This window comes from Epinephelus moara, chromosome 2 (genome assembly GCF_006386435.1).
Source record: "Epinephelus moara isolate mb chromosome 2, YSFRI_EMoa_1.0, whole genome shotgun sequence".
In the NCBI taxonomy this organism is placed as follows: domain Eukaryota; kingdom Metazoa; phylum Chordata; class Actinopteri; order Perciformes; family Serranidae; genus Epinephelus; species Epinephelus moara.
This window is the reverse complement of record NC_065507.1, coordinates 7937250-7950034: the sequence shown is the minus strand read 5'-3', so window position 1 is coordinate 7950034 and position 12785 is coordinate 7937250. Positions and strand designations below refer to the sequence as shown.

The 12785-nt window shown below is 40.5% G+C and overlaps 2 protein-coding genes across 2 annotated transcripts in view; one reads left to right on the top strand and one right to left on the bottom strand.

Moving 5' to 3' along the window:
- Positions 1-2341: 2341 nt before the first annotated feature.
- On the top strand, positions 2342-9026 carry LOC126400925 (TRPM8 channel-associated factor homolog). Its single transcript, XM_050061932.1, has 8 exons — positions 2342-2428; positions 2637-3397; positions 3515-3733; positions 3835-3845; positions 7045-7281; positions 7452-7675; positions 7873-7986; positions 8469-9026. The coding sequence occupies exons 2-8, from the start codon at positions 2751-2753 to the stop codon at positions 8718-8720; spliced, it is 1704 nt and encodes a 567-aa protein (XP_049917889.1). The 5' UTR covers positions 2342-2428; positions 2637-2750; the 3' UTR covers positions 8721-9026.
- Position 9027: 1 nt separating this feature from the next.
- The window catches only part of si:dkey-243k1.3 (endonuclease domain-containing 1 protein-like), a 5150-nt gene continuing 1392 nt past the window's right edge, over positions 9028-12785 (bottom strand). Inside the window, exons 5-6 of the mRNA XM_050055117.1 lie at positions 11379-11535; positions 9028-9655 (exon numbers count right to left, since the gene is read on the bottom strand). Of these exons, the coding sequence (XP_049911074.1) occupies positions 9264-9655; positions 11379-11535 (549 nt within the window). The 3' untranslated portion in view covers positions 9028-9263. The remainder of the gene's footprint in view (positions 9656-11378; positions 11536-12785) is intronic.

The window sequence follows — 12785 nt, the reverse complement described above, 5'->3', positions numbered from 1 at the left end:
ATTTCTGATTCATTTTACTTCTTTAAAATAGTCTGATGCGATCAGATTTTCCTTGAACTTTCACTACTCATAGCACATGAAGTGTACAACATGTATGAAAATACAAACAGTGCAGTACAAGAAGCTTTTCAAGCTGTTAATGGAGGGAACATCCACTTTGTCTGCCTGAGACCAGCATGAAATACAGCAGTTGAAATGTGGAATCATTGCATTCAGATAACCTTGGATGTCTAAATAGTGAATAACTTTCTAATATAACAGTTTGTCATTCAGCGAGCCACAGAGGACAGCATACACTCCAACTGTTTTCACAGTCTGAGTTGTACTCTCCCTGAAAGAAGTCTAATCTTGTGTAAAATCAATGGCATGCAACTTAAGGTGAATATACTGTACTATATTTGATATGGACCTTGAGTGCTCAGCCTTTATACTAATTTCAATAAAACTCGCTACAAGCAAGAAACAAAGTAAAACAATAAAAAGTGAACTTCAGTTTACTTTTGCTGGAGTTTGGTCGATGTCTAGACGTTTTTACTGAGAAAACAAGTTTGCGAAAGAGGGACTATCCTGAGAAAAGTGAAAAACAATACTGCAATGTCACATATTTCACATGGTTACAAACCACTCATTTACTTCTGCTATTGTAAAGAGTTCACGAAAGTTCACTAAGTGAGAAGTGTCTATGCAATGTCTGCTGTCCCGTAGGCACACATATCCATGTTGTGATTGGCATAGTAAAATAATACAAACAGTACAGTTATTAAAAAGCATTTATATTCTATTTTTATTTATATTTATACTTATTCAGCTGCACTGTAGTTACATTTATCTACCTGTTCAGTAGGCAAACATTGTGTTTCTGAAACTAAGGATGCCAAAGTGGTGTTTATTTTCCTCTCATATTCTCACTCCTGATTGCTGAATGACTTTAATAAGAGCAACATAGAATCCAAAACCTTTTGTAGCGTGTGTGTATAAGCCACATTAATTACGATGACCTTTCTGTTTCAGTGTGTTTTCTCCAAAAACAAGCATCATTTTTATGAGTAGAATTTTTTTATTTGATTTGATTTATTTATTTCAAACATTCTTTAAAAAAAGAATATATTGTAGAAAAAAATCCTACAAAACAGATCAACAATCATGAACAGACTTACAATGAGAAACATAAATTAACATTTCATGATCGAAAAGTAAGTAAGTAAAATTTATTTGTACAGCACTTCTCACAGAGAGAACTCACAAAGTGCTTCACAGGATTAAAACACAAACCAAGAATACATACATACAAACATACAGAGACACAAAATGACTCTCAAAGCGACTCTCAAAGTCTGTGGGAGGGCATTCCACAATCTGGGCGCAATGGACTCAAAGGACCGGTCACCTCTAGTTCTGAGCCTAGTGCGAGGAACTGCGAACAGGCTGTGATTGGCCTGACCATGAAGGGCTCTGTTAAAACAAGGATTTTGAACTGGATCCTAAAGCTGACAGGAAGCCAGTGTAGGAAGGCCAGGACAGGAATAATATGGCGTGATCCAGATGTGATGACACAAAGGTATGAGTGATCATTTCTAGTTCAGCATGTGATACAACAAATCTCAGTTCATGTACGGGTCAATGCATGGATGTGTTTATTAAAGTGCATGACCTGGTCAAAAATAACTCAGAGATTTCTCATTTTAGAGCGGATATTTGAATTCAGGGACCCAGTACAGTTAGGCAATAAGGACCTCGGTCTTAGCAGCATTGAGCTGGAGGAAATTGTTGACCATCCAGTCATTAATTGCAGACAAACAGTCATGCAGTACATTCAGACTGTCAGGATTAAAAGAAGAATACAGTTGAATATGAAAAGGATTAGGAAGACACTTGACTAGCCCTACCTCCCAGGCCCAAGCTATAATAATACATCACTAATCAAACTATCACATAAATACACTCTCCTCACTATCAGTCAACCACACATTTACACCACTGCACCTCTTAATACCTGATAACCACTAATACCTTTTCATAACACAAATACAAACATACGAATTGAGAAAACCGACAACAGTGTCACCCTGGGTGCACTCCCAGCAGACATTGTGTAAACAGTTCTCTCTTAGCAAACCAGTTCTTCAGAATCACAGATGTAAAGTTTGTTACTGTAATATTCTGAAATACATTAAAATTACAACATTGTGGTTACATTTCCTCAGTAAGTTCCTGTTTCCAGGATGTTGGCTAGTCAAGTGGCCAGTGTACCTGATCTCATCCATCCTCTCTTTTCACTCAAGTCCCTCCCCTTATTCTCTGTCAATTTCCCTTTAAATAGTCCCCCATGTCCTGCTCTCTCACTGTCTTTCTTTAATCTGGTCAGACAGTGTTTTGTTTGGAAAACTGCTGTGCCTCGATCCAATTATTTGACCAAATTAACTTTCAGGTGAAGACCAGTGTTTGTTTTATTTCTGTAGTTTTTGGATTAAATTTAAACCTACAAACTCTTGATCTTTAATGGATCGACAACTGCTGATTTGTATTTTTTACCATTTCTGAACCAATTGTAGACATTTTAACAATTTATCTTTATTGTTGTAAATGTGTCAAACTGTTTATGTTAAGCTCTGTTAATAATCTTTCTGTTCCCACAGGACAGCCTGACTGACACATCACACCTCTGTACAACTGTTTACTTTCACTCATTAACGTGATTTAAATCTGTTCCACCCTCTTCATCCAACCTTCCAAGCATCAGTTGTTTCATCATGTCCACTCATCCCACCCAGTCCTACCACAACGGGGCCTACATGTCCCTGATGAAAGGTTTGAAAGAGCTGGACCTCCGGGGCTCCAGTGTTCCCTGTGACCTGGTGCTAACTGGAGACGATGCCTTTCCTTTAGCAATGAACAGCCAGGGCCAGGTCCTGATGGCAGCCTCTCTGTTTGGCTGTGGGAGGATTGTGGTCCTGGGTCATGAGACCTACCTGTACACCTTTCCTGCTCTGGTAGAGAATGCTCTGACCTGGCTGAGAGGAGATGGCTCTGACAACCTGTCTGTGGGGTTCCAACAAAACAGCAAGGCAGTTGCTGATAACCTCAGCAAGTCTAGCTTCCAAGCCAAAGTTGTTGAGGCCTTCAGTGACAAAGTGGGGGTTGGTGTGTATGTGACAGATGCCTACAGCGTGGGTGCAGATGTGAAGGAGCTGGTGGCATTTCTGAAAGCTGGAGGAGGAGTGCTGATAGCGGGGCAGGCATGGCACTGGGCTTCAACTCATCCTAAAGAGAACACAGTTCTACAATTCCCAGGGAATAAAGTGTCTGGTGTGGCAGGGATCTACTTCTCTACAGATTATGGGAATGCAGAGATCATACCTGTCCACCCTCAGATCCCCTCCTCATGGAAGGCTTTACGGTAAGTGTATATTCCTCTTTCATGTTTGTGACTGAATCTAAATAGTTTGAAGTGTGTTCTCCTGTTTCACCCATCTCCCCCTGTGTCTCTCTATCCCTCTTCTTTTTTCTAATACAGTCTTGGAAAAAATTTTGAAGATGACCTGGAGTTCTTACTCCAGGGGATTTCAGAGTTTGACTGGGCAGATGCCCTGTCATCTGAGGTTCTGGTCCACGGACCACTGGCCTTCCCCATTGGTACCACTGAGGATGGAAGGGTGTTCCTGGCAGGAGGCTACTATGGGAAGGGACGAGTCATTGTGATCGGACATGAAGCACTTCTGACAATAGAGGTGCAGTCTGAATGAATGGTCTTACAGTGTCTTTAAATGAACAGAGAAGTCTGTCTTGAGTTAAATTAGGCACAAAATTAATTCCCCTGTGTGTATTGTGTATTAGGTGTGAATACAGTATGTCATGTCTTTCCTAAGATCTTTACTTAAGGCTACTTGTGGCTGGTTATCTGCAGTGTGNGTGGAAAGTGAGAGAGTACACTTCTCTGCCCTTCCATGCGCCTACATGGAAAGCCTAAGGCAGGGAGAGCAGCAGCAAAGACCCCACGGGAACAGATCAGAGCAGCATCGATGACAATTATCTGTTATCTTGAATGTAGTGTCGAATACCCTTAACATCTGACATTTGCTCACATATTTAATATTTAAATTTGCAAAACCGAGGAAAACCACAAGGTCATGCACAAATGCCATTTTCTAATTTTATTCCCTCATGATAATGATTGTTTTTAATCTTGTGATAACAATCTTTGGATTATAAAAAATGTAGTGCATGCAGAATAAGGAATAATTTCACAGCAAAAATATTCATATCATGAGCTTAAGTGAATAAAACAAAGTAATAATAAGAAATTCCCTTTTGCCTTTGTAAAACCTATAAATATAAAACAGACTTGGCAGCTAGTAATTAAGTACGGTGACATATTGTATATGCATGCCACCTCCTCCATTTTATGTTTATGTTATGTTCTCCATGTTTTATTACAAATGCAAAGTCACTTACTCATCGCTACATTCTTAATGATCTGGTGGGTTGGACATCACTGACCACTCGCAGACAACAGCACTGTTATATTTTTATCTATAAAGTAACATTGGGCAAACTTCGTCCTACCTCTGCACCCCTCTTTGTTTCAGCTGTGGTAGTTACCAGCTACACTCCTCCAGGTGGTTGCTTTTTAATGTACCCAGGGTTTTAACAGATCTGGGGAAAAATGTATTTTCCTACTCTGCACCTTGGACATGGAACAATCTTCAAAAAGATCTGAAATTAGAAACACTTCTATCCATCGATGCATTTAAGGTCACCATAAAGAAACTGGTGAAAGAAACGTGCTTATTTCTATTGAGAGGTCACTATGTTTGAATTGTTGTTGTTTTATTGTGATTTTTTTTGTATTTTATGTTGCATTTGTTGCATTTTAAATGTTTTTTGATTGGCTGCTACCTCAGCCAGGTCTCTCTTGTAAAAGAGATTTTCAATCGCAATGGGACTCCCTGGTTAAATAAAGTTAAATTAAATAAATAAATAAAATGTATCTGCGTATGTCCTCTGGCATATAAACTCCTCCTTGCGATTTAAAATTGAGATGAGATTCCAAGTATTTCTCTGGCTGCAGCTTCCCATAGCTGCCCTATGGTTGCTTTGACAACAGACGCCACAGACACCCAGTTGACGACACCATAGAAACCAGAAACCTTAAAGTAATTCAACCTTCCATGCTTCTGAGTAACAGACTGATGCAAAGATTAGCTATCTGTGACTTTCCCTTCATCCTGTTGTATCACAGCAAAATACGTCTAAAATGCACTTACATATGTGTCTGTGAAATCTGGAAAGTCATGGAAAAAGGTACAGTTTATTATTAACTGGACTGAACATCAAACAAATAAATGAATCCCTCAATTCATTACACTGATTTAAAGCAGTAATCCTTTACTTCTCTCAGAAGTCTGTGATACTGTACATCACCCCTGCTGCACTCAACCGACAGCTTTGTGTGGTGGCTGCTGCCACCTACTGACCTCACTCCAAAAACTCACCCATTTTCAACCTCCATTACCTGCATGGTGTCCGTTGGGGTTGAGGTGACCACGGTCAAAGCCAGAGTGTGTGTAGTCCTCATTCAGAGCCTGTTTCTCTCCCAGGTAGACCCCAGGGTGATCTTTACCCAGCCAGTAGCCATCCTTCATCTCTGCTTGCCAGGACATGTCCACCAGCTGTGAGGGAAGAAACTCTCAGATTTAAACACATGCAGTTTGTCACTGGGCCTCATATAAAATTGTTTACTGAAAGATAGCAATGCAATATGTTTGTGGTTGATTCTTTACAACCCCAATTCTATCAATACAATCAGTTTATTATACTATACTCTGCATACTTGATCGATAAAAGTAAATACAATAAAAAGATTAAAAGCAATGCATGCAAAATACTATTAAGGAGATCAAGACAGAATAAAAGAATGATTGAAAGATGATTAAAAGATGAGTAAAAAGATGACATTACATAAAAGCAAGTGTGATTTTAAGTGATTTAAAGGGATTTAAGCCCTGACTTTGGGACAGCCAGACAGGCACTACCCAAGGATCTAAGGCTACAAACTGGGTCATATGGAGTAAACATATCCACCATATAGTTTGGGGCCAAACCCAGAGGAGTTAAAAGTGATCAGTGAGATCTTAAAATCTATTTTAAAATGAACAGGAAGCCAATGGAGGGAAGCCAGGATTGGGTTGATGCAGTATCATCTCTTAAAACCAGAGAGAAGCCCAGCTGCCGAGTTCTGAAGAAGGGAGTTACAATAGTCAAGTCTAGAGAAGGTAAATGTGTAAATGACTTTTTCTGGGTTCTGGGAGTGTTGGTTTAATTTTGGAGACAGTTCTAATTTAGAGGAAGCAGTACTGGACAACTTTTTTGGTATGAGCTTAAATCTGATGACAAGCTAAAACAGCAGTGGCTTTTTGTGTCACCATATCTCAGGGGAAGGTACGTCTGTGAGTCGTCTGCGTGGTAATGAAACGATACATTTTCATGTTGGATTATTTGACGAAGTGGGAGGGTGTCGGTACCCTTGGCTAAGTCCTGCCCCCTGGACACAGATTGGCCAATCATAACATAGCATCAGGTGACTCAGACCAGGATCTGTCAACAATACAGCTGTGTTGTATTTCAGGTTTCCTTCATTTCCAGGCTGGTTTTGTGGATTTGGAGCTAAATGTTGTGCCTGGGGCACATTGTGTATACGTTGTGATACTCGTTACCTGGAGAGGTTGGAAAAATATACGTTTCTTCCCTGTTCCAAAACTAAAATCAAACCCTGAAAAGTGTAGGGTTAGCTAGCTAGCTACTGACGATATAGCCTGCTGAATGTATACACATGCTGCTTTTGCTTTTTAATGATTATAACAGTGAAACAAAGACCGACCCTGCTGTACAGGAACCAGTGAAGGGAAGCAGGGAAACTTTGNCTGCCTGGGAACCAGGTTCCTGGTCCTGTTTGTACGTTCTATTTTTTCCAATATATTGACAGCCCATGGTTCGATTAATCTGTTTTTAATTTCACCCCCACCAACACCCACCTGTTCACTTCAGGTGTTACAACAGCAGCTGAATGGTCGTCGCTGCGCACAGCTCCTGCACCCTGGGCAGAGTTGGAGTGTGACAACATCATCATAAGTGCACCGTCAGATTTTGTTCGAGGCCTGGAGCACCCTGAAAAGGTGGCAGCAGTATGGGATGAGATCATGAAAGGTGTCGCTGACCTGGCTGCCATACCACATAAATTGCCACGCAAAGAACGCTTTGTGGCAGATGTGCAGATTTCTGCTGGTAAGTGTGTTTTGCTGTCACATTCTCACACATTCAGTCAGCTGCATTTCTCAGCCACATGTGCTGTAATGGTGAGAATGGTGGGTCTGTTATTTGAACCCTTAAAACTATTTATAAATGAATAAGATTTAAGTCATATATCCTGTGTGTTTACTGTTCTCTCCATCCAGGTCTGATGCATTCAGGCTATCCTGTCATGATGCACACATATACTGTAAGTGAAGTCTTCAGAGTAGGTGATGACAGGACTGTGGTCCTGTGGGGTGAAATTCATGAACTGGGACACAACCAGCAGAGAGCCCCCTGGGAGTTCAGACCACACACCGGAGAGGCCACAAACAACCTGTGGTCGGTGTATGTGCATGAAGAGGTACTGGGGATCAACAGGGAAAAGGTAATCAGTCAGTTTTGCTTTTGCCAAATGACCAGGCCCAGAAAAGCCAGGTTTCTAAGTGTCATTGTGTATTGTGACAAATTTTTATATTAACAGACAACCACTACTTATCTCTTTTTGTGATCACATGGTTCTCAGTTCTGCTATTTCCCCTCAGTTAACATTATAATATAATGAGTGCTATGTCTTCAATGCAGGCTCATCCATCTATGACCTCAACAGAACGGAAGAACACTGTAGACCATTATGTTAAAGGGGGCAGAAAACTCAGCGACTGGCATGTGTGGACGGCCCTGGAGACATATCTGCAGGTAAAAGAGAATTACTGTATTTTGAAAAAAACCTGGTGAGGAAAGATTGTGGAGAAACAGCCTCTCTGCTCTTAACCTGAGTGTTTTTTGGTCACTGGAATTCTGCGCTCATGATGGATGGATGGATCCATAATGAACATCACGTTCAGGTATAAGGTGTAAACAGGTTGTAGGGCTGACTGTGGAACATCTTGCCAAGACGTCTTCAACACCCATTAATTTTTCTGAAGAGGTCTTTTGTGTTGGACAAGAAGAATTTTAATATGGTCCCGCTTGTTAAAGATGACATAATTATTAAGTTCATCGCTATCAATCCAATAGTTGTTCAGATATCTCACTCTGGACTGAGCCCCATTGTCATGTGGATAAAGTTGCCTCTTATGACTTTCCTATTTTTCTGTTAAATTGCTAACTCTCTCATTAACTTCCATCAATCTACTGTCTAGTCACATTGTCTTCGACCTCTGTCTCCTTCCATGTAGCTCCAGGAAAAGTTTGGTTGGGATGCCTTCAAGAAGGTGTTTGCTGCCTACCACAAGATAAGCAACTATCCCAGTGACAACGAGGGAAAGATGAACCTGTACGCTGAGACCTTCTCCCAGATTGTTGGGAAGAACCTGACTGGGTTCTTCAAAGCCTGGGGCTGGCCCATAGCCACAGCCACAGAGGAGAAACTCTCCAACCTGCCTCGCTGGAGTGACCACCCCATGGCTAAATATGACAAGAGCAACTGAGGAGAAACTCTCCAACATGCCTCGCTGGAGTGACCACCCCATGCTTAAATATGACAAAAAATTTAAACTGTAGCTGATTAAAAGTGCAGAGAGATGGGTGTTAGTTTGGGATGTAATCATTATACACTGGGGTTAGGGTTAGAGACACATTGCTTCTTGGATGGTACTGTAATCCTAAAGGGGTGGCTCAGCTCAAAAAACATGACCGTTGATTCACGTTGTGTTTGTAAGACAGACACTTAATGTGTTTTCAGTTGTGTATGTTGCTATTTGCCTTTATGCCAATAAAAAAGACACAAGCAAACAGTCACTGTATCACTCTGTTCTTTATTTTCATTCCTGATTTTGTGGTTGAATAATAAAATAATAAGGGATATATTAGTGTTAAAACTTAAAACTGTTGACAACTCAATTTGTTTTTACTGTATTGCCACGCTTGAATCAATGCTTTAAAAAAAAAATCTTTGTGGTTATACAAATGTCATGTAATATTAAAGGTCAATGGCCCCAAAAATTCCTATTTCATTGTCTATTTGTCATCTTTTATACCCGACAGTTGTTGTAAAACAGCTCCCCTACTGGCTGATTGGAGAACTGCTGGAGAAATTCTCCCAGTTCATCCAAAGAGAGTTTCTCCACCCAGTTGTCCTCTGTGTTCCTCGCTGTGGCACCACCGCTGTGAATCGGTCTGCCGTTGTTGTCGACGCAGCAGTAAGCATTCCACAGATAGTCTGGGATGTTGACACGCTTCACGTTGTTTTTCACGATCCAGTTGTCAGCAGAGGGAACGGCTCCAACCAGCACGTAGGCCTTGGAGCATTTTTCCCTGAAAAGGTCAGTGAGCTGGGACTCGTGGATCCTCCAGGCGTTCTGGTTCAGCTTGGGGTTCTGAGGAACCACGTTGGTCAGGGTGAAAGTGGCATTGCGGCTCGGGACTGTAAGAGATAGGAATAGAGAGTTACAGAAAGCTATGCAAGAAAAAAAAATACAGTTTAGTCATGCACACTTTAGTCAACAAAAACTTTATTTCTATTTGCTGTATTGCGTGCACCTGAGTGGAAAGTGAGAGAGTACACTTCTCTGCCCTTCCATGCGCCTACATGGAAAGCCTAAGGCAGGGAGAGCAGCAGCAAAGACCCCACGGGAACAGATCAGAGCAGCATCGATGACAATTATCTGTTATCTTGAATGTAGTGTCGAATACCCTTAACATCTGACATTTGCTCACATATTTAATATTTAAATTTGCAAAACCGAGGAAAACCACAAGGTCATGCACAAATGCCATTTTCTAATTTTATTCCCTCATGATAATGATTGTTTTTAATCTTGTGATAACAATCTTTGGATTATAAAAAATGTAGTGCATGCAGAATAAGGAATAATTTCACAGCAAAAATATTCATATCATGAGCTTAAGTGAATAAAACAAAGTAATAATAAGAAATTCCCTTTTGCCTTTGTAAAACCTATAAATATAAAACAGACTTGGCAGCTAGTAATTAAGTACGGTGACATATTGTATATGCATGCCACCTCCTCCATTTTATGTTTATGTTATGTTCTCCATGTTTTATTACAAATGCAAAGTCACTTACTCATCGCTACATTCTTAATGATCTGGTGGGTTGGACATCACTGACCACTCGCAGACAACAGCACTGTTATATTTTTATCTATAAAGTAACATTGGGCAAACTTCGTCCTACCTCTGCACCCCTCTTTGTTTCAGCTGTGGTAGTTACCAGCTACACTCCTCCAGGTGGTTGCTTTTTAATGTACCCAGGGTTTTAACAGATCTGGGGAAAAATGTATTTTCCTACTCTGCACCTTGGACATGGAACAATCTTCAAAAAGATCTGAAATTAGAAACACTTCTATCCATCGATGCATTTAAGGTCACCATAAAGAAACTGGTGAAAGAAACGTGCTTATTTCTATTGAGAGGTCACTATGTTTGAATTGTTGTTGTTTTATTGTGATTTTTTTTGTATTTTATGTTGCATTTGTTGCATTTTAAATGTTTTTTGATTGGCTGCTACCTCAGCCAGGTCTCTCTTGTAAAAGAGATTTTCAATCGCAATGGGACTCCCTGGTTAAATAAAGTTAAATTAAATAAATAAATAAAATGTATCTGCGTATGTCCTCTGGCATATAAACTCCTCCTTGCGATTTAAAATTGAGATGAGATTCCAAGTATTTCTCTGGCTGCAGCTTCCCATAGCTGCCCTATGGTTGCTTTGACAACAGACGCCACAGACACCCAGTTGACGACACCATAGAAACCAGAAACCTTAAAGTAATTCAACCTTCCATGCTTCTGAGTAACAGACTGATGCAAAGATTAGCTATCTGTGACTTTCCCTTCATCCTGTTGTATCACAGCAAAATACGTCTAAAATGCACTTACATATGTGTCTGTGAAATCTGGAAAGTCATGGAAAAAGGTACAGTTTATTATTAACTGGACTGAACATCAAACAAATAAATGAATCCCTCAATTCATTACACTGATTTAAAGCAGTAATCCTTTACTTCTCTCAGAAGTCTGTGATACTGTACATCACCCCTGCTGCACTCAACCGACAGCTTTGTGTGGTGGCTGCTGCCACCTACTGACCTCACTCCAAAAACTCACCCATTTTCAACCTCCATTACCTGCATGGTGTCCGTTGGGGTTGAGGTGACCACGGTCAAAGCCAGAGTGTGTGTAGTCCTCATTCAGAGCCTGTTTCTCTCCCAGGTAGACCCCAGGGTGATCTTTACCCAGCCAGTAGCCATCCTTCATCTCTGCTTGCCAGGACATGTCCACCAGCTGTGAGGGAAGAAACTCTCAGATTTAAACACATGCAGTTTGTCACTGGGCCTCATATAAAATTGTTTACTGAAAGATAGCAATGCAATATGTTTGTGGTTGATTCTTTACAACCCCAATTCTATCAATACAATCAGTTTATTATACTATACTCTGCATACTTGATCGATAAAAGTAAATACAATAAAAAGATTAAAAGCAATGCATGCAAAATACTATTAAGGAGATCAAGACAGAATAAAAGAATGATTGAAAGATGATTAAAAGATGAGTAAAAAGATGACATTACATAAAAGCAAGTGTGATTTTAAGTGATTTAAAGGGATTTAAGCCCTGACTTTGGGACAGCCAGACAGGCACTACCCAAGGATCTAAGGCTACAAACTGGGTCATATGGAGTAAACATATCCACCATATAGTTTGGGGCCAAACCCAGAGGAGTTAAAAGTGATCAGTGAGATCTTAAAATCTATTTTAAAATGAACAGGAAGCCAATGGAGGGAAGCCAGGATTGGGTTGATGCAGTATCATCTCTTAAAACCAGAGAGAAGCCCAGCTGCCGAGTTCTGAAGAAGGGAGTTACAATAGTCAAGTCTAGAGAAGGTAAATGTGTAAATGACTTTTTCTGGGTTCTGGGAGTGTTGGTTTAATTTTGGAGACAGTTCTAATTTAGAGGAAGCAGTACTGGACAACTTTTTTGGTATGAGCTTAAATCTGATGACAAGCTAAAACAGCAGTGGCTTTTTGTGTCACCATATCTCAGGGGAAGGTACGTCTGTGAGTCGTCTGCGTGGTAATGAAACGATACATTTTCATGTTGGATTATTTGACGAAGTGGGAGGGTGTCGGTACCCTTGGCTAAGTCCTGCCCCCTGGACACAGATTGGCCAATCATAACATAGCATCAGGTGACTCAGACCAGGATCTGTCAACAATACAGCTGTGTTGTATTTCAGGTTTCCTTCATTTCCAGGCTGGTTTTGTGGATTTGGAGCTAAATGTTGTGCCTGGGGCACATTGTGTATACGTTGTGATACTCGTTACCTGGAGAGGTTGGAAAAATATACGTTTCTTCCCTGTTCCAAAACTAAAATCAAACCCTGAAAAGTGTAGGGTTAGCTAGCTAGCTACTGACGATATAGCCTGCTGAATGTATACACATGCTGCTTTTGCTTTTTAATGATTATAACAGTGAAACAAAGACCGACCCTGCTGTACAGGAACCAGTGAAGGGAAGCAGGGAAACTTTG